This window comes from Grampus griseus (genome assembly GCF_964374135.1).
Source record: "Grampus griseus genome assembly, chromosome: 11".
In the NCBI taxonomy this organism is placed as follows: Eukaryota; Metazoa; Chordata; class Mammalia; order Artiodactyla; family Delphinidae; genus Grampus; species Grampus griseus.
This window is the reverse complement of record NC_139005.1, coordinates 98,778,023-98,802,872: the sequence shown is the minus strand read 5'-3', so window position 1 is coordinate 98,802,872 and position 24,850 is coordinate 98,778,023. Positions and strand designations below refer to the sequence as shown.

The following is a 24,850-nucleotide window of genomic DNA, read 5'->3' as shown; positions in this document are numbered from 1 at the left end:
GGCAGAGACAAAGGAAAGATCCACTACGGTGCTGTTGCTGTGACCACCAGCATTACCTGGAGCTAAAATGAAAGTAGGTCCATATACTGGGACCTTTACACCAAGATAAATTCCAAGCAGATCAAACACCTAAACATCAAAACTGAAATGATACAGTACTGGAAGAAAACTAAGTGGAGAAAAGGCCTTTATAGCTATTATCAAAAATCTTAAGACATTAAAAAAGACCGGCAATTTCATCTACTAAAATATCAAAAACTTTACATGAAGAAAAGTGCCAGAAGCAAAGTCAAAGACAAAAAAGGGAGAAAAAAATTTGGATTTTATTTCATACAAAGGACTAATATCCTTAATTTAAAAAATATTCCTACATATATAGAAAAGACTGCCATCCTAATAGAAAAATGGGTGAAGAAAATGAGAATGTACATAAAAGAAAATTAGACTCCTCAATATATAAAATGATGCTCAACCTCATAACAAGAAAAATACAAAATAAAACTATACAATGATACTATTTTAAACCTTGGCAGAACTGGCAAATCCAAAATTTTGATAGCACACTCTGTTAGCAATGATAAAGGAAACCAGGTACTACTCTCAAAATTTGCCAAGGGAAGTATATACTAGTATAACATCTATGAAGGACAACTTGGAAGTGTCTGTCAAAATTATAAAAGACATTCTCTGCGAGTAACTGCGAACCGTGAATTTATCCTACAATCATACTTGCCCATATGCAGGATGACATACGTGTCAACAAGGCCGCAAGACAGCTCCACTCAGATGTAGAGAAGGCACCTCAAACTTAACGCAGTCAAAACGAACTCCTGATGTCCCCTAGCCCCACCCCAAACTGTTCCACCCACCTCACTCAAACAAGCCAAAAACCCAGCTCCCACCCTTGCCTTCCTCTCTCCCACCTCACCCCCAAAATCGAATCCATAATAAGCTTCACCAGCTCCGCCTGCAGAGCACACGCAATCTATTCATCTCTCTTCATCCCACTGCGACGACCCTCATCTAAGCCACCCTGGCCTCCTGACAACTACAACTGCCTCCTAACAGGCAGCCCAGCCTCCATTCCTCCCTCTCCCCTCCCCACAGCTCAACCTCAGTCCAGCAATCAGAGGGAGCCTTTGAAACACAGATCAGGGACTTCCCTGGTGGCTCAGTGGTTAAGAATCCGTCTGCCAGCACAGGGCACATGGATTCAAGCCCTGGTCAGGGAAGATCCCACATACCGCAGAGCAACTAAGCCCGTGCGCCACAACTACCGAGCCTGAGCTCTAGAGCCCGCGAGCCACAACTACTGAGCCCGTGCGCCACAACTACTGAAGCCCACGCGCCTACAGCCCGTGCTCCGTAGCAAGAGAAGCCACCGCAATGAGACACCTGCGCATCGCAACAAAGACCCAACGCAGCCAAAAATAAATAAGTATGTATAACTAACTAACTAATTAACTAACTAACACAGACCAGGTCGTTCCATACACTGCTTAAAACTCCCCAATCGCCTCTCATGGCAAAGAGTAAAACGATCGCCTTTTCCTGGTTCACAAAGCCCCACATCACTGGCCTCCAGGTACCCCTTCACCCACTACACTGTCCAAACCCTGGTCTCCCTAGTCCTGCGACAGAGGCCTCTGCCTTGGGGTCTTTGCATCCTGTGTATTCACTGCTGGGACTGTTCTTCCCAATCTGTCTCCACCTTTACCCACAGATCTTCCAATGACTGGCTACCCAGTTCTCGGTTCAAATGTCACCAACTCGGGAAAGGTTTCCTTGACCTCCAAATTTTAAAGTAGCACAAAGTTACTCTGCGTCACCTCACCTCACCAGAGTACTTAATCAAGATTCAGGGGCTTCCCTGGTGGCGCAGTGGCTGAGAGTCCACCTGCCGATGCAGGGGACGCGGGTTCGTGCCCCGGTCCGGGAAGATCCCACGTGCCCCGGAGCGGCTGGGCCCGTGAGCCATGGCCCCTGAGCCTGCGCGTCCGGAGCCTGTGCTCCTCAACGGGAGAGGCCACAACAGTGAGAGGCCCGCTTATGGCAAAAAAAGAAAAAAAAAAAAAGCTTCAACATGGGAATTCCCTGGCGGTCCAGTGGTTAGGACCCCGTGCTTCCACTGCAGGGGTCCCGCATGCCATGGCCCCCCCAAAAAAAAAAAAAAAAGATCCAACATTGATTCTTGTTTTTTCCACTGTCTGTCTTCTGTACCAATCATGTTTGTATTACTACTAATAAAATACTAGCTAATACTATACAGCGTTTACTATAAGTCAAGTACCATTCTAAGGGACAGCTCAGTACACATTCTGTGTATTTTTCTTCCAATTTATCTGATATTTGTTATACATTTATTTGGGGTTTTAGGTTCATTATCTGTCTCTCACTAAAACGTAACGTCTTATTAATTTTGAATCTCCAGTGCCATGAACAGTACCTGGTACACTTCAAGAACTCCATCAATAATTACTGAATTAATTAATTAATGTTTGGAGCAAGCATCTGCATGTTTTCTGAATTTCCTAGAAGCCTGCACAAAGCAGGAATAGTTTCTAATCCACGGGTTTTCCAAGATAAAAGCAAATCAGATCCCTCATGAAAAGGGAAATTAGTCTTTGCAGAGAAACCAGAGCCCCTTGTCTTGTGACATAGCGGGCAGTGCTCTCAGCAATGTCTCACGGTGGGCCCTCAATAAGATAGAGCAAAGCCACTTGGGCACTACTCCTCAGTGTAAGCCAGGCCCCAAACCAGGGAAGTACAGACAGGCAGCTCCCGGATGTGCAGGATCAACCCAGGAAAAACTCTGGGTACCCACAGAGGTGCAGATGGACTACTCATTTTCCAGGTAAATCTCCTAAGCATTCCTTTGCACTTTTGAGTTATTCAGGTAAGTACTGATTGGCAATGACGTCAAGCTTGTGCTCACCAGGTAACCAGTCAAATGAGTACTGACTGGCAATGACGTCAAGCTTGTGCTCACCAGGTAACCAGTCAAATGCAAAACCATATGATTTAAAAGTCACCAGAACTGAATACTGGCTCGTTTGCTTTAACCAAATATAATTAAAAAGGTAAAGTCATCAGAGCAAAGGGCAAGAATGACATCTTAAGGTACTGCCATTCAAGCTCAGACAGGTAGACAGCAAGACAGGCAGTGTCGCTACCCAACAGTCCTTGTGCCAAACCAACCATTCCAGTGAGTTTGTAACCATGTCCACATGCCTTTAAAATAACATATGGGACACGAAATTCAGAAGTCTGGAAACTTCTAACCTAAATCAATTCTTTCATTTTAGAAATAAGGAAGAAGAGGCCCACAGAAGTTCAGTGCCTTAGTTAAGGTTCCTCATTCACCTAAAAATCAAAACAAATGCTCAGTTTCCTGACTTCTGTGGTGCCTCTTGGGATGCTCCCCAGGTACTTCTGCTCCGGCAGCCTCTCTGGAAAGAAGTTCGGGTGAACTTAAACCTTGAGCTAGGGTCTGGTTCTTCATGCTGCTTTCAGGTCAAACCAATGAGGAGTAAAACCCATTTATTCTTTCTTTCATTCAACAAATAGTAAACATCTACTAGTGAGTAAAGATAGCAGCATTTTTACTTTGGCACTGTTTAAAGGATAAGAACTGTCTCTCACAGTTTACAATACAGGCAGAAAAAAAGCGTTCTGACTGGACATCCATACAGACAACTGGAATTCTTTGCTACACCACCTTATGGCATAACATTGAGTGTATAATCCTGGTGGCAAATAATATTAGATATACAAGGCAATGATGATGGAATGCCAGTGACAAGGGAGATTTTTTTCTTGCAACTCAAAAATGGTCATTTAAATGGCTGTCAATTATGCATGAGTTTTTATATGTTAGTTGCTGGGACTGTTTTTCTAAATATAATATACTTTCCATTCCAGGGGCTGCACGAAGTTACAAGCAAATTCTCAACTTTCACTCAGAATTCATTGTGTTGACTTTCTTACCCTATATCTGCTCAAGGGAAGAACCAAAGATAAAGACCTTTATAACAAGAAGAGTCTCAATCACGTTTAATATTTTCTAAGCTATAAACTTTAAATTTGTAATTAAATTCTTTTGCAGAATTACTATTTCTGTAAATGCAGAAATTTTGTGGTAATATTTTATGAGGGAGGTGGGGTCCCACTAATCAGAAACATAAAATGCCACAAAGACATTTAGGGCCTGTAAGTAATACTCCAGCTTTATGGAAAATAGAACAAATTATCTTGGGAGAGGATCAAAAATATACTCCATCCAAAGCAGAAGTCAGAATAGAAAGGACATCAGAGAAGCACATTTCTTTACAAACAAGAAAGGCTAGAAACGGGATCTTTTCCTAGTTTTTCAACATATGTTAAGCTTAAACTTACTGTTCAATTGTTATAATTCAAACTTTTACTTAAAACCTCTACCAGGAAAGTGATGTCAGGATGTTTAAGCAGCCACATTTCTAACAAGATACTCACGGCCATTCTGATTCAGGCTGCTTCTGGTGAGCTTCTATGACATCAATCGCAATATTGAGGTTTTCTTCCAGCTCCTTCATTCTTTCAGAATTAAGGGATGTGAACAAAATCATTGATGAGTAGGCAACAATTTTTTTGTCTGGATGATTTAAGCAAGACCTTCCAAAAAGAAATCAGGGTGTTAGCCCAACTTAGCAGCATGATAAAACATGATTATAACTCATAAATAGTAATAATCCCCTTAACAAGTTCAGTATATAGGATATTTTTAAGGATTTAATGAAGAATTACAACACTTTTAAACAAGTACATAATTTATGGCAAAAACAGCAAATTGAAAATTAGTCACGACACAGAGAACCCAATACAAAAGCGGCAGTTCACTTATGAGTCAGAGGCAGAAAGCAAATAGCATCTGATTAAAGAAAAAGGTAAAATGATTACATTTATAAAGCATTAAAATGTTCATTCTTGTTAGAAAAAAATCAAAAGGCATAAGATGATACTTCAATGACTACAGACATTTCTTTAACAGTCTGAGGGACAGAATGTTTAAGGGAAAGATGATATATTGGCAAGAAATAAAATTTGGAGTCAAAAGCCTCCGTATAACTCCCGGTTCACCCACCTATCAGCTATGTGATCTTAGAAAGGTCACTAATTTATCAATTTTCAATTATATTATGGGTTATGCACTATGGCAGGATTTTTTTTCTTTCATTTAAACTTCATAATACTCTTCTGGAGGAGGTTTTATCCTTTATTACAGATGAAGAATGTGTTGACTTTACTTGCCCAAAGGCACAAAGCCAGTACCTGCCAAAGCTGAATTCAAATTTGGTTGTATCTGTCTCACAAACACATATAGAGTGAAGTCACATAACCTCTTTCGGTGTGTTTCCTGACATAAAAGTGGAATATAATAACGAGACCTCCCTGGCCTGTCTCAGGGGGCTTCCGTGAGGATCAGATTTGATAACGAATGTAAAACCACCACGTAACTGCCAAGTAAACGCCTCTGACGGCCTTCTTCGGGGCCTCTCGTCTGTGTCCCTATGACACCTGGATTCACCTGTGTTATTAATACATCAGTTCTTACACTACAACATGCTTATAGCACGGGCTTTGGGGGAGTGGTGAATATATCTAAGTTACCCTTATTCTACTCCTCTAGCTCAGAACCTGGCAGAGATGAGGTATTCAAAATGTTTGAAAGGAATGAATTCTCAAAAATAAGTAATTTTTATTCCTACAGCTTGAATTCCACAATTCTTTCCTTCCAACCTAAGCTCAATTATTATTAACCGTAAAGATTTTATGCCTTCAACTCTACTTATCTGCAGGAATTTGAGAACCGGTTACAGGCTCAGTGAGCTAGGGATAACATTAGCGTTTATCTGATCCTTACACCATACAGATGAGCCCAGAAAACCTATACAACCAGGGAAGGCAGCACAGAACTTAGGCAGCTGGTATTTAAAGAGCGTAGGCTTCGGATCCAGAGGGCAGCATGGGGTTCCGGTTCCAGCTACGCCATTTACCAGTGATAAGTGTCAGTTCCCTCATTTGTCCAAATGGGGACAGTACCACTTGCCCCACAGGGCAAAGGGTAAAGGACGGGAAATATACAGAAAAGACCCAGCTCTGGACATTCAAACGACAGCTGCTCTGCTGCTTATATTGTTGCCACCACCAAAGTTACCCCATTGGTTGGCAACAGAACCTGGATTAGAAGCCAGGCCTCCTGCCCCAGGATGGGGCCTTTCCTATTACCTATCCTTCCTCCATCACCTGCTCACCTTTCATCTCCATGCTCCATTTCTTATGAACACAGCTGGTCAAAACACAGTAGCAAATCACCAGGGAAAGTACACCATAAATCAATCTACATAAACAGATTGGTTATCCACATCTTATACTTCTCCATACCTACCAAAACATATAGCACTGTGCCGAGCATATAAGAAATGCTCAATTAATAAACACATGATTAATTCATTGCCCATACGTCAATATTTTATGGCTTTTTTCTTATAAAAAATGTGTCCTTAACAGCATTCCTTACTTTAACCAAAACTTTTATTTACTTAAAGTAAAAACTGACATACAATGAAGGGCATAAACCTTATGTGTACAGCCCAATGAGATGTGTATATACCTACGTGACCACCACGCAGATCAAGATACAGAAGCCTACCTCGTGCCCTCTCCCAGCCAGTACTAAACCCGCCACTACCCACCAAGAGCACCTGCTGTCCTGAGTTCTGTTACCAAAGGTTAGTTTCTCCTGTTCGGGAATTGATAGAACCATAATCTTTTCAGAAGTCAGAAAAACTCTATCAATATACTCACAAAAAGAGTTCTGGGAAAGCATGCATCCAAACAATAGACTGGGAATCTTCATTCCGTGAGGCAATATTGCCTAAAAACTGCAGACCACAGCGAAAAGCTGAGGATTTATAAAGGCAAAAAAGATACATGATTAAAAGAATTTTTCAAAACACCAAATAAATACATCTTAGTTAGAAATACTCCACGTTATTAAACAGGAAGTTTGTTTGCTTCTTTTAACTATAAAAGTCTCTCACCACAATGAAACTTTGGGTATGACGTTAATATTAAAATGCCTTACCAAAACAATGTACTTATACAAAATTAATTAACTTCTTATTGTAACTGTAGACACAAATATACCTGTAATCACATTAAATATCATTGGAATATGTGTTCCAATTGAAAGACAGTTGCTCTTAGACTGGATCTTTTAAAATCTAACAACAGACAATTTAAAACAAGACATGTAAAATATAAGGCTATCGAAGCACTGAAAGTTAAAGAACGGTGAAAAGATATACGAGGCAAATACCAGCCTACAAAGGGAGTCATACAACCACTTAAAACCAGACATAATAAACTTTAAGGCAAAAAGTATTATTGGAAATTTTTTTAAAGTCATTTCAGAATTACTTAATTCACAGAAAGGTATAATTTTAAATTGGAATCACCTAATAACATGGTCTCAAATATATATTAAAGAAAAACTGACAAAAGTATAGAGGGAAGAGAAAAACCCACAATTAAATTCGGCAATAATAATATACCTTTCCAGTAAATTATAAAATAAGCAGACAAAACAATCAGCATATTTAGAAGATTTAAATAAGATTTAATAACAACCTAGTGGACACATTTAGACTATTTCACCAAATAAAACCGCAGAATACTGGGCAAAATCCAGAATGCTGACAACAAATGCAGGTGAGGATGCAGAGCAACAGAAACTCTCATCCATTGCAGGTGGGAACGCAGAATGGTGCAGCCACTTTGGGAGATGGTTTGGTGGTTCTTACAAAACTAAACATACTCTTAGCATACAATCCAACAATCACACTCCTTGGTATTTATCCAAAGTAACTGAAAACTTATGCCCACACAAAACCCTGCACATGAATGTTTATAGCAGCTTTATTCATAACTGCCAAAACTTGGAAGCAACCAAGATGTCCTTCATTAGATGGATAAACTGTGGTCCGTCCAGACAGTGGAATATTACTCAGCACTAAAAAGAAATGAGTCATCAAGCCATGAAAAGGAACATTAAAAGCGTATTACCAAATGAAAAGCCAATCTGAAAAGGCTACAAACTGTATGACTCCAACTCTATGACATTCTGGAAAAGGCAAAACTATGGAGGCAGTAAAAAGATTGGTGGTTGCCAGGGGCTGGGGCACAGGAGGCGGTGTGAACAGGTGGAGCACAGAGGATTTTTAGGGCAGTGAAACTTCTCTGTATGATATTACAGTGATGGATACATGTCCTTGTACATTTGTCCAAATCTCCACAGAATATATATATATATATATATATATATATATATATATATATGTATTGGCTTGGCCAAAAAGTGCCTTCGGTTTTTAGGTAAATATAAAAGACACATGTTTCATTTTCACCAAGAATTTTATTGAACATATTCACCCTTTTGTTCCACTACCTTCTGCCATTTTTCAGGCAACTTCATAATTCCATCTTCCCAAAACTTTAGTTTTTTGAGCAAAGAACTGTTCCAGGTGCCTTTTACAGTCTTCCAGGGAATTGAAATTTTTTCCATTAAGAGAAGTTTGTAAAGACCTAAATAAGTGGAAATCCGAAGGTGCAATGTCTGGTGAATACGGCAGATGAATCAGAACTTCCCAGCCAAGCTGTAACAGTTTTTCCTGATCATCAAAGAAATGTGCGCTCTTGCATTAACCTGATGGAAGATTATGCATTTTCTGTTGACTAATTCCGGATGCTTTTCGTCGAGTGCTGCTTTCAGTTGGTCTAATTGGGAGCAGTACTTGTTGGAATTAATCATTTGGTTTTCCACAAGGAGCTTATAATAGAGGACTCCCTTCCGATGCCACCATATACACATCACCTTCTTTGGATGAAGAGCAGCCTTTGGTGTGGTGGGTGGTGGTTCATTTCGCTTGCCCCACGATCTCTTCCGTTCCACATTATTGTACAGTATCCACTTTTCATCGCCCATCACAATTTGTTTTAAAAATGGAACGTTTGAACATCCCTGGTGGTCCAGTGGTTAAGACTCCATGCTTCCAATGCAGATGACACAGGTTCGATCTCTGGTTGGGAAAGTTCTGCATGCCACACAATGTGGCAAAAAAACCTGAAACATTTTCATTATGTTTAAGTAGAGAATTGCATGAGGAAATACGGTCAAGAAGGTTTTTTTCCCCACTTAAACTTCTGTGGAACCCAAACATCAAAGCAATTAACATAACCAAGCTGGTGCAAGTGATTTTCATTGCTTGACTTGGATATTCTGAGTATGTCGGCTATCTCCCGCGTGGTATAACGTTCACTGCTCTCGATTAATGTCTCGATTTGATCGCTATCAACTTCAACTGGTTTACCGACTGTGGAGCATCGTCCAGCGAGAAATCTCCAGCATGAAACTTCGTAAACCACTTCTGACACATTTGATCAGTCAAAGCACCTTCTCCATACATTGCACAAAATCTTCTTTTGCGTTTTGGTTGCGTTTTTACCTTTCTTGAAAGAATAAAGCATAATATGCCAAAAATGTTGCTTTTTTTCTTCCATCTTCGATAATAAAACACAAAAATTCACCAATTTTGATAAGACTTTTTTTAAATGCATGCTGATATGACAGCTGTCACCTACAATTTAACAAAATTGTTTTGAATGAAGTTAAAGACAACTGCGTGCCACTACCGCCACTGTACGGAAGAAACTGAAGAAACCTTTTGGCCCACCCAATATATACATACATACATACACACATACACACACACACACACACACACACACACACATATACACAAAAGAAAAAGCACTCAAACCCACGGGAAAACCACAAGATTGTACTACACAACCACCGCACTGGCAAAAATTAGAAAATAACAAAGTGTTTGTGAGAATGTAATGCATTAGGAACTAAAGGTTCTCTCAAGTTCTTTGCATCTGTGAACAGACCGCATTTAAATTACTCTTGACTGAGCACCAGTTATCAATCACTGCTTCTTAGCTTCGCTGCCTGCTCTGCAAACATAAAGGTGGGCCCTTTGAAGGTCTCCTTTGTCAGCTGGCACGTACAGCCTCGTGGGTAGAGGAGGGGCACTGGAGGGCTGGAGGGAGTGGAGTTTTTCTCTTCCTGGTTCTGGGTAGTCCTCTGGCCATGCTTCTCCTGTTTCTCTGGCGTTCATCTCCTGCAGCTTCTCCAGTGAGGAGCTCTCGCACAGCAGGACCAACCAGCAGTGTCCAGGAGCTAGGAACTTCCCCAGGATGCTTCGAAGCCAGTTTCAAGTCATGGAAGATTTCTGTGGACGACTCCCCCCTGCACCCCAGAGGGTGGATTTCCATCAAGTTCCACCAACACCACCCCTCGGCGACTTCACCACCACCCAGTGAGCCACAGCCGTGCCCTCTCCAAGCAGGCCTGCATCTCAGGCCTAGGGGGAGGGGAGCCTCTTCCCTGGACACTCATCTTAGCCCTGGGGGCACTGGCTGCTCCTTATATCTGCAATTCCTGTGTTCTTTGGCATTCTCTTTACTTCTTAGTAGTCAATCCCCTGTTATTTCAAGCCTTTGTTATAGTTAGTAATTCTTTATTTAAAATTTTCCCTGTTCAAATTGCAGTGCGGTTTGTGTCTCCTGGTTGTACCCGAGCTGGCAGAGCAGATGGAGAGAAGGAAGGGAGGGAGGGAGGGAGGGAGGGAGGGAGGGAAGTTGTGAGGAAGGGAAAGAGGGCCCCAGGGGAAGCGAGAGAAGATGGCATCAAGCACAAGCCTTAGAAAACAAGAACAGTTCAATCAGTCGGGACCAAGTCAGACAGACAGAAACCAAACTGTTCTTTAACAAAGAAAATTTAATATATGGAATTGGTTCAACTAAAAAGGCAACACTGAGGTAACACAGAGATTAAGGCTACAGGAAACCACCACCTACCACCCTTCAAACTGGAGGCACAAAGGGAAGAGGGTAAGGTTGTGAGAACCCAGAAGCCTGGAGGGGCTCTGCAGAGCTGGAACCTGGGCCTCTGTGGAAGGGGCTGCCCAGGCTACCGCTGGCACCTCTGGCGCGTGGAAGAAGGGCCCAGGCCAGCTAACAGTGGTGTCTCTAGGAAATACTAGGAGGCTTTCCGAGTGGGAAGGAAGCTGGAATGGGAACCATCCAGGGGAGACCCGAGTAGGGGGCAAGTCACCCTTTCCCCCCCTGCCTCCTGGTCCCCACTAGATCCTTCATTGGCTAAACCTCACTGAAAGCGGAGGAGAAATGTGTTTCTGGACGCCCAGCCCCTGCACCACGAAACAGAGCACAGAGGGCTAAGCTCAAAGCCGAGTAACAACAGCCCCGTAACCAGAACGACACCCAACATTAGACAATCACTAACGCGACATGTATGGTTCCAAGTGCTTTATTTTATACAAGTTCTTATTTAATTGTCACAGTAGGCAGATATCGTTATCACGTCACCCAAGTCAGCAGCAGGAGAGGGCCCCAGACCCCACACACCAAGAGAAGAGTGCGACCAGTAAGCCAGTTCTCACGGGTATGCGATGCTGGTAAGTAAATACTTAAAATACTTGTGCACTTTGCAGTGAACAGACGCTACCGAGAATCCCTGCACGCCCACCCCTGGCCCAGCCCCCTCCTCAGGTCACACAACTAAAAGCCAGCGCCCGACAAGCCTCAGTCCCAGCCCTCCGTGCCAAGCCCCAGCCACCCCTGCCTAGCACCCACGCTGAGGGATCAGCGCCTGCACCCGACTGTTCGCTGTTTTCAAAGTGGTTACTCTGGGGCCAGGACAGTGCATACAGACAGAGTAGCATGTGATGAGACCCTGAGTGGAGAGAGAGCGAGACACTTCTGAGGAACAAAAGACCAGCATGAATAAAGCATCAAGAACCAAGGAATGAGGTAACAATAAGTGATAACTAGTATGTGCTGAGTGTTCACTAGGTGCTAGACAGACACTGTGTTCTAACTGTAAGATGTCATCTAACCCCCGCGACAGCCGTATGGGGTCGGGGTTAATATTATCCCCCTCTTGCAAAGAGTAACCAAAGCTCAGAAGGTCAGGTAACTGGCCTGGGGCATGAAGCCTGCAAGTGGCAGAAGCAAGACAGGCAAAAACAAGCAGTGGCTCTCCCTCAGCAACAGGAATCAGCTCATCAAGGAAAGGAGCCACAGGAGAGTCTGAGATGAAATGAAAGATCCTGCTCTATTAACGGAAATCCCAGCCAGGCAGCAACCAGGAGATGTTTTTAAGGGCAAGAGGACTTCCAAAGACCTTCAACCTCCTAGATCCCTGCTTTGCTAGGAGGGAGGGATGGGCCTACTGACCCAGGCCCGGAGCTCGGGTCCTCTGTCCTCAGACTTTTCCGGAACCCAGGCCTTCCCTTCAAAGCCTGTCGCTGCTGCTCCAATAGCTCAAAGGCAGAGCAGCTGTAAAGATGAAAAAGGTTGAGGCGTGTAATGTGCCTGTGCTATTCACTTATTCATAGTAACTCGACAACTGGCTGCTCAAAGAAGAGTTGCGAAATTGTGGCCAAAAAGCAAAACACTGAGATAAAAAACTCTGAAGACAAAATGCTGAACCAAGAACCTCAAAACTGAATTCACATTATAATCTAAACTAAAGCAGGATACAAACTGCAATACACATTCACAGCCATACACACAAATACTGAAGGATGACTAGAAAAAAGTCAAGTGTTTGCCTAATGTAGCCAGCATATACAATGATTATTTTTCTTTTCATTTTTAAAAATCACTCTATAATGAAATTATATAAAATGTTCATAATAAAAAATAATACCTTCATTTTCATCTTAAGTCGTAGTGTAAAATGACATTTCTATTTCTGCTGAGTATTTTAGAGTATTAACACGGAAATCCTTGTAAGATTTAATTTAACACACAAAAAAAGCCAACAATATAAGTCGGTCTGAAAGCCAAACAACCCAACAATTCATCAGGCAACTAAAAATTAGCACTCTGAATCAGAACATAATTCTGGGAAGGAAAAGGTTTAAAGACGTCCTAGAAACAAGAAAAGAAAACTCCAGACAAAGTACAAATGACAGTCTACTTTTACCAAACAGCTTATCAAGTGATCTTTATGTAAATACTGCAAATGTTACAAAGCCCCTCAAAAAGCCCAACATTATTTTTACAGATTAGAAAAGAACAAAGGCCAAAAACAACACCAATAACTCAATTAAAATAACTCATGCTTATGTTTACATATAATTTGATGAGCATAATATATTCGTCACACCACTGCAATTATTCTCTGAAAATAATACTCTAAATATTATTTTGACAACGTAATTATAGTTCTTACCTCAAGAGCGGTAACAAAAAACTGGCACAGATACCCTGCTAAAAATCTACAAAGAGTAAGGTCCTCACAGAGAAAGTCAAAAGATAGTACAGGCACTGTATCAAGGAACAAGAACGCTTTTGAAAAGATTTGTTATTAGGTTTGAACTAACATACTATAAAATTTGTTTAAGCTTCATTGTTGAAACAAAGTTGCATTCTTGAATTCCAAATAAAATTCAGTAATATCACTGGCTGCCTTTTTCAAGAAGGTAGTGAGAAGTATCACTTCCACTTTCCCTTTTTGCCTCAGTAATGTCCTTCCAACTCTGTCAACAGACGCAAGCCATCTACTTGAAACTGATACAATTGAAAAAGAAGACCCAGATAAATGGAGAGATGTTCCCTACTCATGGACCGGAAGACTCAATATCATTAAGATGGCAGTTCTCCCCAAGTGCATCTTCAGATTCAACATAATTCCTAGTATCCACAATACATAAATAACTCTCACAACTTGACAACAAAATTTAAAAGCCCAATTAAAAACTGGGCAAAGGGGGGGCTTCCCTGGTGGCACAGTGGTTGAGAGTCCACCTGCCGATGCAGGGGACACGGGTTCGTGCCCCGGTCCGGGAAGATCCCACACGCCGCGGAGCGGCTGGGCCCGTAAGCCATGGCTGCTGAGCCTGCGCTCCGCAACGGGAGAGGCCACAGCAGTGAGAGGCCCGCGTACCACCAAAAAAAAAAAAAAAAAAAAAAAAAAACTGGGCAAAGGGCACTTCCCCGGCAGTCCGGTGGTTAAGACTCCACACTTCCAATGCAGGAGGTGCGGGTTCGATCCCTGGTCAGGGAGCTAAGATCCCACATGCCTCACGGCCAAAAAACCAAAACACAAAACAGAAGCAATATTGTAACAAATTCAATAAAGACTTTAAAAATGGTCCACGTCAAAAAAATCTTAAAAAAAAAAAAAAAACTGGGCAAAGGACTTCAATAGACATTTCCCCAAAGAAGATTTACAAATAACCAAAAGGCACATGAGAAGATGTTCAACGTCATTCGTCATTAGGGAAATGCAAATCAAAACCACGATGAGATACCACTTCACACCCACCAGGATAACTATACTCCAAAAAAAGGAAAACAAATGTCAGCAAGGACGTGGAGAAACTGGAACCTTGTACACTGTTGGTGAAAATATAAAGCAGCTGCTATGGAAAAGTCTGGCAGTTTCTTAAAAATTTAAATATAAAATTGACACACCAATTCCACTCCTAGGTATACACGCAAAAGAACTGAAAACAGGTCCTCAAATAAATATATGTACACACATGTTCAGAGCAGCACTATTCTAACAGCCAAACAGTGGCACAAGAGCCACATGGTGGAAACAACCCAAATGCCCATCAATGAATGAACGGATACACAAAACATGTATTCTATGCATACAATGGAATATTATTCAGTCACAAAAAGAAATGAAGCACTGATACATATACAATGTGGATGAACCTCAAAAAACATTATGCTAACTGAAGGAAGTCAGACAAAAAAGGTCACAAGATTCTATGATTCCATTTATATGAAAAAGCCAGAACAGGCAATCCATAGAGACAGAATGCAGAATGGTGGATGCCAGGGGCTCAGGGAACTGGGAAATGGAAAGCAACTGCTCAGTGGGTACAGGGTTTCCTTTTGGGGTGATGAGAATGTTTCCAGTTAGACAGAGGTGGTGGCTGTACAATACTGTGAATGCACTAAATGCTACTCGATTGTTCATTTTAAAGTGGTTAATTTTATGTGATGTGAATCTCGTAACAATAAAAAATGTATTAACTGATATAACTGCAACCACATAAATTGTGAACAACTCTTAATACACCTAACATAAAACAGGTCTATGAAGATCTACGCCCTCTGACTGGTCGATATCAATGAACAGCCAAGCCGCCAACCAAACAACTGATTTATTCATCAATGGCAAACCAGTTCATGAAAAGTTTCAGAAATGTGCTCCTTTGGTTTTTTTGCTAGATCATCTATTCGCTTCAGTGAAGAGAAAATTAATCCTGAGAAGAAAGGATGAAATAATCTTTCATCACATTTTGTAAACACCAAGTAACCAATCTTCTGTAGCAGCTGTGGGATAAAGACAAGGGATACTGGACCGAGCGGGACACAGAGTCGAGGGAAGACACTTTTAAGTGGAAAACAGGAGAGCACATTATACGCTGGTGAAATGACAGAGTAAAGAGGGGAAAGGGATGATGCCGGAGAGAAAGGGGACACTTTCAGGGCAAGAGTTTCTGAGTGGGCGAGTGGGGATGGGATTCTATGCACAGGTGGAGGAGGGCTGGCTCCGCTCTGACAGTTATTTACTCACAGCGTTTGTGCAGTGCTTCCTCTGGTGTCTTATTTAGGAATCCACCATTACCAGAGAAACCTACTCCTGCCCACCCTAGTTCCTCAGCTCTGTCAGTGACACACTACCCACCACATCGGTGTTTTTTCCAGCAATTATAAAACGTAGTACATTCTGAACTCTCTTTCTGAATTATCATACCACAGTCAGACTTCAAAAATAACTGCTTTTCCATACAAGAGAGTGAAATCTGTATTTTACTGCTGGTTTTTAACCCCCCAATTTGAGCACTGAGGCTTCTGTTTTATCACAAAATGGAGCTACAAGAATACTTCTAAATATACAACATTTTAAAACACTTTACAACCTAATGCTACACCCTACCAAATTGAGAATACTAAAGAAATTATTGCTGTTCCAAAAAACTTAGAGCCAACACTTTGTGTGCCAATTCTTAGATAATTTAATTAGTTCAAAAAATAATTACAATGTCCCAGAGGAAGAATCCTAAATCAAATAGAAAGACACAGGAATTTTAACAAATGAGTTTTAAATGAAAACACTAAGAAATCACAGAGTAGAATGAGAACTAAACTAAGCTGGGTGGTACCTCTGACAGTTCAGTTAGCCTGTTTCACTGTGGGCCTCGGTCTCTATGCCTCTGAAGAAAGACGATCAGCTCAAATTCTCTCTCTACCTTCTCAAAGCAGCCTCCCCACTAACATTCAGATAAGCATGCTTCACTTTATACGGTAAGTATAGGCATTAAGAATTGTATATAAAGCAACAGTTTAAATACAGCTGGAGAGCTCTCATTTGAAGTAACTATTCATTGAATTAGCACTAAAAAAAATTTTTAACCTCCAATCTAGTACATTTTATAAGCTGGATATTTACATTGAGATGTTCTATTAAATGACTTAGGTTTACCCACAAGTATTTCAATTCCTTGGATAAAGAGATCACCTGTTAAAATTATATGTTTTTATTTTTAAATATAATGGTATGATGATAACCTCTGTCCAAGAAGTGTTGATGCAAGTAGTTCAAGAACCAAAAACGTTCCAAAAAGTCTGGAAAAGCTGCCTGGTCTTCAAATTAAGGAGCTTGGTTTTTCTCTTAATCCCATACCAACAGCTATTAACACTCAGAGCTAACTTCCCTGTGTCATGCTGTATATTTGCCTTATTTAATATACTTAATACAAGGCTCCCCTCACTGGAACGAACACATCTGAGGACAGAGATTTTTGACTGCTTTGGTCCCTGTTCAGATCACATGCAACACCGAGAATAGGGCCTGCCACATCGACACATATTAAAAGACACAGTAACACTTTGCTAGGGCTGCCATAACGAAGTACCACAGACTGGGTGCCTTAAACAAGAAAAATGTGTTTTCTGTTTTGAAGCTAGAAGTCTGAGGTCAAGGCGTCGGCAGGACTGACTGCTTCTGAGGCCTCCCTCCTTGGTTTGCAGGTGGTCATCTTCTCCCTGTGTCTTCACATGGTTGTCCCTCTGCACCTGTGTCCTCATCTCTTCTTATAAGGACACCAGTGACACTCGATTAGGGTCTACCCGTATGACCTCATTTTACCTTAATTATCTCTTTAAAGGCCCTGTCTCCAAATATAATCACATTCTGAAGTATACTAGGGGTTAGGACTTCAACATATGAATTGGGGGAGGCGGGGTGGGTGGAACACACACAATTTAGCCCACAACAGAGGGAGAAAATTGGAAGTCACTACAACTTCCTTCTATGATGATTCTTTAATATCACTAATGAAGTTTCTCTGTATCATGAAATACAGAACCATCTGCTTTAATGAATGATGTAATACTCAGAGTACTGGTATTTAAATCCTTTTCAAAGATATAAGTAATCCATGAATCATACTGCAAATTACCTGTCAACAGGGATTCCTGTTCCACTCGAAGTTCACGAAAAAGAAGAATCAAATCAACAGCAACACCAATTGTATCCAAGTTCCTGTATAAGGTTTTTAAAAAGGACAAAGTTAGACACACTCTTTTTCTTAAACCTGCACTTCAAATTATGATCCACAATGAATGCGGAGACTACCGGTTAACAGTTCCTGTAGTGGGCAGAATAATGGCCCTCCAAGGTATCCACATCCTAATACCCAAAACCTGTGAATACGTTACCTTACATGGCAAAGGGGACTTTTACAGTCGTGAATAAATTAAGGACCTTGAGATGAAAGGACTACCCTGGATTATTAACCAGGCGGGCCCAATGTGTCACACGGGTCCTCATAAGAGGAATACTAGAGGGTCAGGGAGGGCAGCCATGAGCCAAGGAGTGCAGGCAGCCTCTACAAGCTGGAAAAGGCAAGGAAAATGATTCTCCCCTAGAGCCTCCAAAAGGGGTTCAGCCATGTTGGCCCACTGTGGACTTCTGAATTTCAGAACTGTACGATAATACATGTGTTATTTTAAGCCACTACGTTTTTAGTCATTTGTCAAGCAGCAACAGGACACTACTGTGGGTAGGAGAAATGGGGTGCTGCTGTAACACACAGATACGTGGACGTGGCTCTGGGATCTGGCAATGGGCAGAGGCTGGAAGAATTTTGAGAAGCGTGACAGAAAAGGCCTAGATGCCTTGAATAGAAACGTGGACACTGAAGGCACTGCTGGTGAGATCTCGGAAGAAAATGAGGAACTCGTTACTGGAGACCGGACGGAAGAATCCCCTTTCTCCAGCGGCAGAAGCTTAGCAGAACGATGAACCTGGGTATGTAGCTGAGCAGATTTCCAAGCAACACGTTGAAGGCGTGGCCTGACTTCCTCTTGGTGCGTACGGTAAAATGCGAGAGGCGAGAGACACAGGAGACTAAAGGGAACCAGGTATGATTTGGGAAATTCTCAGTCTATCCGGATTGCAAAAGACGCTAAAACTAGACTATTCACTGTGAGGAAACTGTGCTCTGGAGAGAAAGCCAAGGATGTGGCTGGATGACCTTTTGCTAATGTCTTGGAAGAACCAAAAGGTTGGTGTTCAGTTACACAGAGGGCTCTTTAAAGAGACTAGGAGTGTTACTCATTCCCCTCAGTGATCTCAGCAGAAATCAGGAATAGAGGTGGGGTTATCTAAGAAAGCTCTACGGCAGACCCTAGATTGCTTAATGGTATATAACTCCCCGTGACATACATGTGAGACCCACAAGGTTTTTGAGAATGTTATACCAGTAGAAACTCTGCCAACCTGGATGAAATGCACAGAGAAAGGATGAAATGAAAGAAGGCTGTTAAACTCCCAAAATCCCACAGGCAGGAAAGAGGCTGATAAAGTTACTCAGCTGAAAACATGTATGACTCTTACCCTTTGAGAAAAAGGAAGGATGACTCTGAGGGTAGGACTAAGGGCAGAGCCCCAAGCCACAGAGGATCATTCCCAGGCCTCAAAACCTGAGTTTGCCCAACTGGATTCTGAAATTGCTTGGGACCAGTGACTCCCTTTTCCCTCAATTTCCTCCTCTTTTAGAGGGTCATGTCTAAAGCTGTTACCCTAGGCCTGTCGTACCACTGTATTTTGGGAGCAGACAACGTCGTGTCTAGTCTCACATGTCCAAAGATAAAGAGGAATTTTGCTTCAGGATGAATCACATCCAGAGTCTCACCCAGATGTAATTTAGGTGCTAAGATTTGGGACTTTTTAGCTAATGAGACTTAGATGAGACTTGGGGCTTGAGTTGATGCTGAACGGGTCGAGAATGTGGGGGACCTTGAGACGAGATGAATGTATTTTGCAAATAGGACAGACATGAATCTTTAGGGGCCAAAGGGTAGACTGCGCTAGGCAAAATAATGGCCCCCTAAAGATGTCCACATACTAAACTCTGGAAACTGAATATATTACCTTACATGGCAAAGAGATGTGACGTAATCAATTTATATTTGATCCAGTTTCTGGCACAGAGCTCCTAAAACCCTTGGAAGTTCCTGTGTGAGAGGAAGGCCTTTTGTTATTCGTAACAAGCCCCTTTCAACCATACCTGAGCTTATGCTACAGAGGGGACTCTTCCTGGGCCTGCAGGATGGGAGGTGGCTGCCAGAGGGACCAGCCCTAAGATCAGACAGCTGGAACCTTCAACCCCAACCTCCTACCTCTGAGGAAGGGAAGGCAGCTCAATCACCATGGCCGGTGATTTAATCAATCACACCTATGTGATGGAACTTCCACAAAAAGTCCGAAACAATGAGTTTGGAAAGCTTCTGACTGGGCTGATGAGCACATCAAAGTGCTCAGAAGATGGCATGCCTGGAGAGGGCGCAGAAGCCCCATCCTATGCATCTCTTCCAGGTGGCTGTCCCTCTACAGTACACTAGGAACAGAATGTAAAGTGCTACCCTGAGTTCTGTGAGTCGTTCTACTGAATTATCAAACCTGAGAGGTGTCCTGGGAACCCCTGCATTTGTAGTCAGCTGGGCAGAAATGTAGCCTGGGTACCCCATTTGCAGCTGGCATCCAAGGTGGGGCAGTCTTGTGGGACTGAGTCATGAAGTTACGGGATCTGAAGCCACTAACTTGAGGTAGTTAGTGTCGGAATGGAACTGAATTGTTGGACTGCTGGCTGTTTTTGGAGAATAAGAACTGGTCAGAAAATACCACAAGAGACTTTCTAGGAGTGATTAAATTAATGGTTTGAAGATGGGAAGATTATCCTGAATCACCTGGGTGGGCCTCATGTAACCATAATGGTCCTTATCAGAGGGATGCCATATGGTCAGAGTCAGAAAGAGACTGGAAGAGGTTACAGTGTTGCTCTGAGGTAAAGGAATGCAGGCAGCCTCAGGAAGCTAGAAAAGCCAAAGGAATCAATTCTCTGCTAGAGACTCCAGAAGGAACCAGCCCTGCTGACACTAACTTTAGGTCAGGAAAACTGATTTTGGACCTCTGACCTCCAGAACTGTCAGACAGTAAATCTCTGTTATTTTAAGCTACTGAATTTGCAGTACTTTGTTACAGCAGCAAAGGAAACTCATACAGCTCCCTACCTTCTTCACTTCTTCTCAACATAAATCAGAATTATACCAAGACATTCACTGCTAAAGAAGAGGGTCAGGGTCGGTGTGCACAAGGCTAGAGTCCTCTCTCCCCTCCCCAAGGCCAGGTGGGCAGACAGCCATTGCTCCTTTCCTCTTTATCCGAACACAAGACTGGTGGGAAAAGGGGCTCAGCACCTGCCTCCGAAAAGAAGATGCTGTTCCACCTCTGTTCCTCCTCTTGCCTCTACATATATGAATGGCTGCCAGGCACCTGGGCCCACTGCCTGCTTCTGTATGGCCAGATTTGGTGGGGGGAGAAAAATGTAACTTCATGACAAGAAAATTCTATGAAATTCAAAGTTCCGTGTTCACAAATGAGGTTTTACTGGAACACAGCATGTGCGTTTGTTCACGTACTACATATGGCTCCCTTCTACTACAATGGGAGAAGTGAGCCCCTCTGACAGAGATCACAAAGCCTGAACTATTTATCTGGCTCTCTGCAGTAAAAGTATAGCGACCCCAGCAACAGGCATTGTATTTACATGCAGAGCTAACTGCTTTCAACAGTCTTCTTTGAGTCCTTCCTGAAATTCCACATGACTCAGACTGTTTGCTTTGCTGTATCATACCCCATGTTCCATACATCCTTGGCAAAAAATAATTCCAGTCCATACAAAGTGCAATGTTCAGACAAAAGATGTAAAAAGGTCTAGGCCTTAATAGCATCCTACTTTTTAATTAACTCTTTAATAACTGAAAAAAATCAGAAAAATACATACTGGTTGAGATCTGAATCTTGACAGGCTCGGGAATATCAGCTTTAGTTAAGGTTGACCTCAAAGTCCCTACCAGAATCTTTGTTGTCTTTCTGACCACAAAAATGTTTTTCCCAGGAGCTGATGCCCTGAATGGTTAGAATTTCCATTCTAGGGCTCTCCTTTCCCTCTCCCGTCACACTAGAGGGCCTCCCTGCCTAGAAAGGGACAAAATAATCTAGCCTCTGGCCTGCTGCTTCTAGCTGCTTCTAGTTATACTTTTTCAATGTTAACTATTACTACCAAGATCATTACTGTTTCTATCCATTTATCTGTACAGGGACGCCATGTTCAATTTTGTGCTGAAGTTAAACAACTCTCTCTTTTGATTCCCTCTCCTTTGATCTAAAAACACCTCATTAATCATATCAAAGCCTCAGGTATAGACCGCCTAGGCAGCACAGGGAGTCTCTCCATCAGCTTCTGGGCCAGCCCGACTTCACTCATCATGGCGGTAACAGGGAGCCCGGGGGCTCTGTCTACATTCAAGTCCAGGAAATAAACGTGAGCACGCTTTGTGGCTTCTAACTTCATCGCAAGTAAAAATTGTTAATAAAAAGCAGATTGCATAAAATCAAAGAGGAAGGGTGCTCAGTTCTGGGAGGAGAGTGTAACATGCAGAAGAACAAGAGCAGGACAGGGCAATTCTCTTGCTCATCTTGGTAACCACATTTTAGTTGTATATTATAAATTAGGTGGCAGCAGCTGGCAACTTTACACAATCTTAAGGAACGCTTAAGATAAACAGTCTTAGAAATTCACATCGTGCTCCCTGTTTGAAGTAAACACAAGGGCAACTAATTAAAACACTAAAACTAATTAAAACACCTACAACTAAGAAAAGTGAAGTCCAGAACTGCAAATGTATTTAGGCAGGCAGAATCTAGAATCAAAGAATCCAAATTAAGTTCAAATCACTGTGTTATGTAAAAAACCAAATCCCTCAAAACATCATAAATACAAGTGAGAAACCTGAATGACCCCTAACGTTACACATGTTGTCCCATGACATACACACCAGGAGTCTCCCACAGCAAGTCCTGCAGAGCACCTGTCCCCGGAGACGGAGAGTCTCCTAATAAACACAGGTGACTGCGATGCCAAAACCATCTCTAACAGGTAGGCCAACATGACAGAAGCAGCATGCACGCACACAAAGAGATATTATCAAAGGCATATATGTAACTACAAAGAATAGTACCTGATTGAATTTTGGTTCACAGAACACTCAATACAAGCATTCCGGAGACACCGGAAGCACTCCGTTATTAACTGCAGACTGGAAGCCAGATGTTCCACTTGGGATGGGTCTCTGCAGGCCAGCTCAACGGCATGAGAAGATTTCTTTAAGATATCCAGGACTCTTTGGAAAATAGTCCTGGGTGCTGTTTCTCTGAAAAAGGATAAAATTGTTACAAACCAGAAAAAAAAGAAAAAGACATTTCCAAATGTCCTTTTCAGAACACTGCTGGTACTTAATTTTGTGGGGAGGCAAGCTAGGCCTATCTGTTCCAGCTCCTTAGTTTACGACACAAAAGAGCTATGTACACTGAGCACTTCGCCAAGGCACTGCTCTTATCAACCTGTCCCTGTATTATCTCATTTAATCTTTGCATTAACCTTATGAAGCCAATACTGTCCTCTCCATTTTAAAGACAAGACACCTGACACAGAAGAGTCTATGTAACTTGCCCACATCCCTCAGCTAATAACTTTTGGAGCCACAATTCCAACTGAAACAGTCGGATTTCCACCCCCACAACAACCCGAACCCCCGTTTAAGGTGACTGTTTATGGTTATGGGTCTGCCCCTAGTCAAACCAGAATATCTGCATCTCACGTTCTAGACAGAGAATATAACCATGTCCTCTGTCACCCAGTGTGTACCTGAAGTAAAGTTATGAGAAAGGATCCTCACGAAGGACTGCCTGGGGGGCAGAGCCATTACCCATTCTTAGATAGAGGAGCCAGAAGCAGTGCTCTGAGCTTACACACGTTCAACCACAAAGATAGGGAGCCGGGGGAGCAGGAAGGAGGGAAGGAGACAGACAGAAGCAGAGGGAGACGGACAGAGAGATAGAGCGAGCTCGCTTCCAGGCAGAGTGTGTGCCCGGGGCAGGGGATGAACCTGTGGCTGTTCACCCCGCCCGACCCACAACTGGGCACCTCAGTTCCCACGGCCTCTCACGCCAGGAGCACTGCCCGCACTGGCTCTCATTCCACAGTTATGAAGAGAAGGATTTCTGTGTGCAGCACGGCACCTAAATGCAAGCCCATTTCCTCATTCCGTGAATCCCCTAAAGAAACAAGAATCCGCTTTAATGTCAGAAGAAAAACTGCTGTTAGACAACTGAAGAGACTCTTACAAGGTAAGTCCTGACCATAGGAATTTCCTCCCTGTGCGCGCACCGTGGAATCCCAGCGCCCTACATTCACCCCCTGGGTGAACTGAAGCCAGACCACCGGGGAGCGCGCATTTCTCCAGAAGCCCGGCCACTGGAGCGCCCCAAGCGGCTGTGCTTGCTCGGGGGCCTGGGAGACACTCCCTCCGCGAGCTTCAGGACCATAAATACTTGTACTCCAAGTGTCGCCTTTTTATCTTAAGGATGGATGATATAAATCACTTTATTTATCACGTTCTCCTCTGTCTTTGCCTTTAAGAAGCCTGGAGTCAAACCCACGACCCATCTTTAACACTATGAATCCCTCAGCATGACTTCTGAGTACTAACCTTATTTCTGGCTTTTCCCTCCCCTCCAATTTCCTCCCTTACCTTTATTTTATCTAACTGTATTTATTTTTTAAGGCACGTCAGATTTGTTTTTGGAAAGAGGCAGAATATAATCAATTAAAAACTGGGAAATCGTGCATAAAATAATCTGCCCCACCTCCCCCCGTTGGCCCTCTCTAAATGGGGATCATGAAGCTTTGACTCAGGGTCGCAGCAATTAAGCGACCAAATAAAAAAGCCAAAGTTCAAAGGTGCAGCATTAGTCCTGCCTCAGAAACTGTATAAAACAATGGAGTGCGTAAGCCACTTTCAGTGACAATATGACAAAAAGGAGATTCACTAACACTCTCAGGACAGCTTTAAGGAGAAGTGGGTGCTGCTGGGGAGAAGGCAATTCCCACTCTACCCCGAGAGCTCTTGCCACTGGACTAATAATAAAACTGACAGACACGCAGGAGAAAAAGAAATTCTAATTCGTGTGCATGGAAGTCTCATAGAAATGGGACCTAAAAAATGTGCCACAGCAGGCGGCTTTTATACTTTTTAGACAAAGAAACACTAAATTTCTGAGGAATTGACT

At 42.5% G+C, this 24,850-nt stretch overlaps 1 protein-coding gene across 1 annotated transcript in view; it reads right to left on the bottom strand.

Annotated features, from left to right (window-relative positions):
- ATXN10 (ataxin 10) overlaps window positions 1–24,850 on the bottom strand; it is a 153,585-nt gene that overhangs the window by 108,809 nt on the left and 19,926 nt on the right. The window contains exons 2-5 of the mRNA XM_082666280.1: window positions 22,741–22,932; window positions 17,616–17,698; window positions 6,844–6,940; window positions 4,492–4,650 (exon numbers count right to left, since the gene is read on the bottom strand). Of these exons, the coding sequence (XP_082522406.1) occupies window positions 4,492–4,650; window positions 6,844–6,940; window positions 17,616–17,698; window positions 22,741–22,932 (531 nt within the window). The remainder of the gene's footprint in view (window positions 1–4,491; window positions 4,651–6,843; window positions 6,941–17,615; window positions 17,699–22,740; window positions 22,933–24,850) is intronic.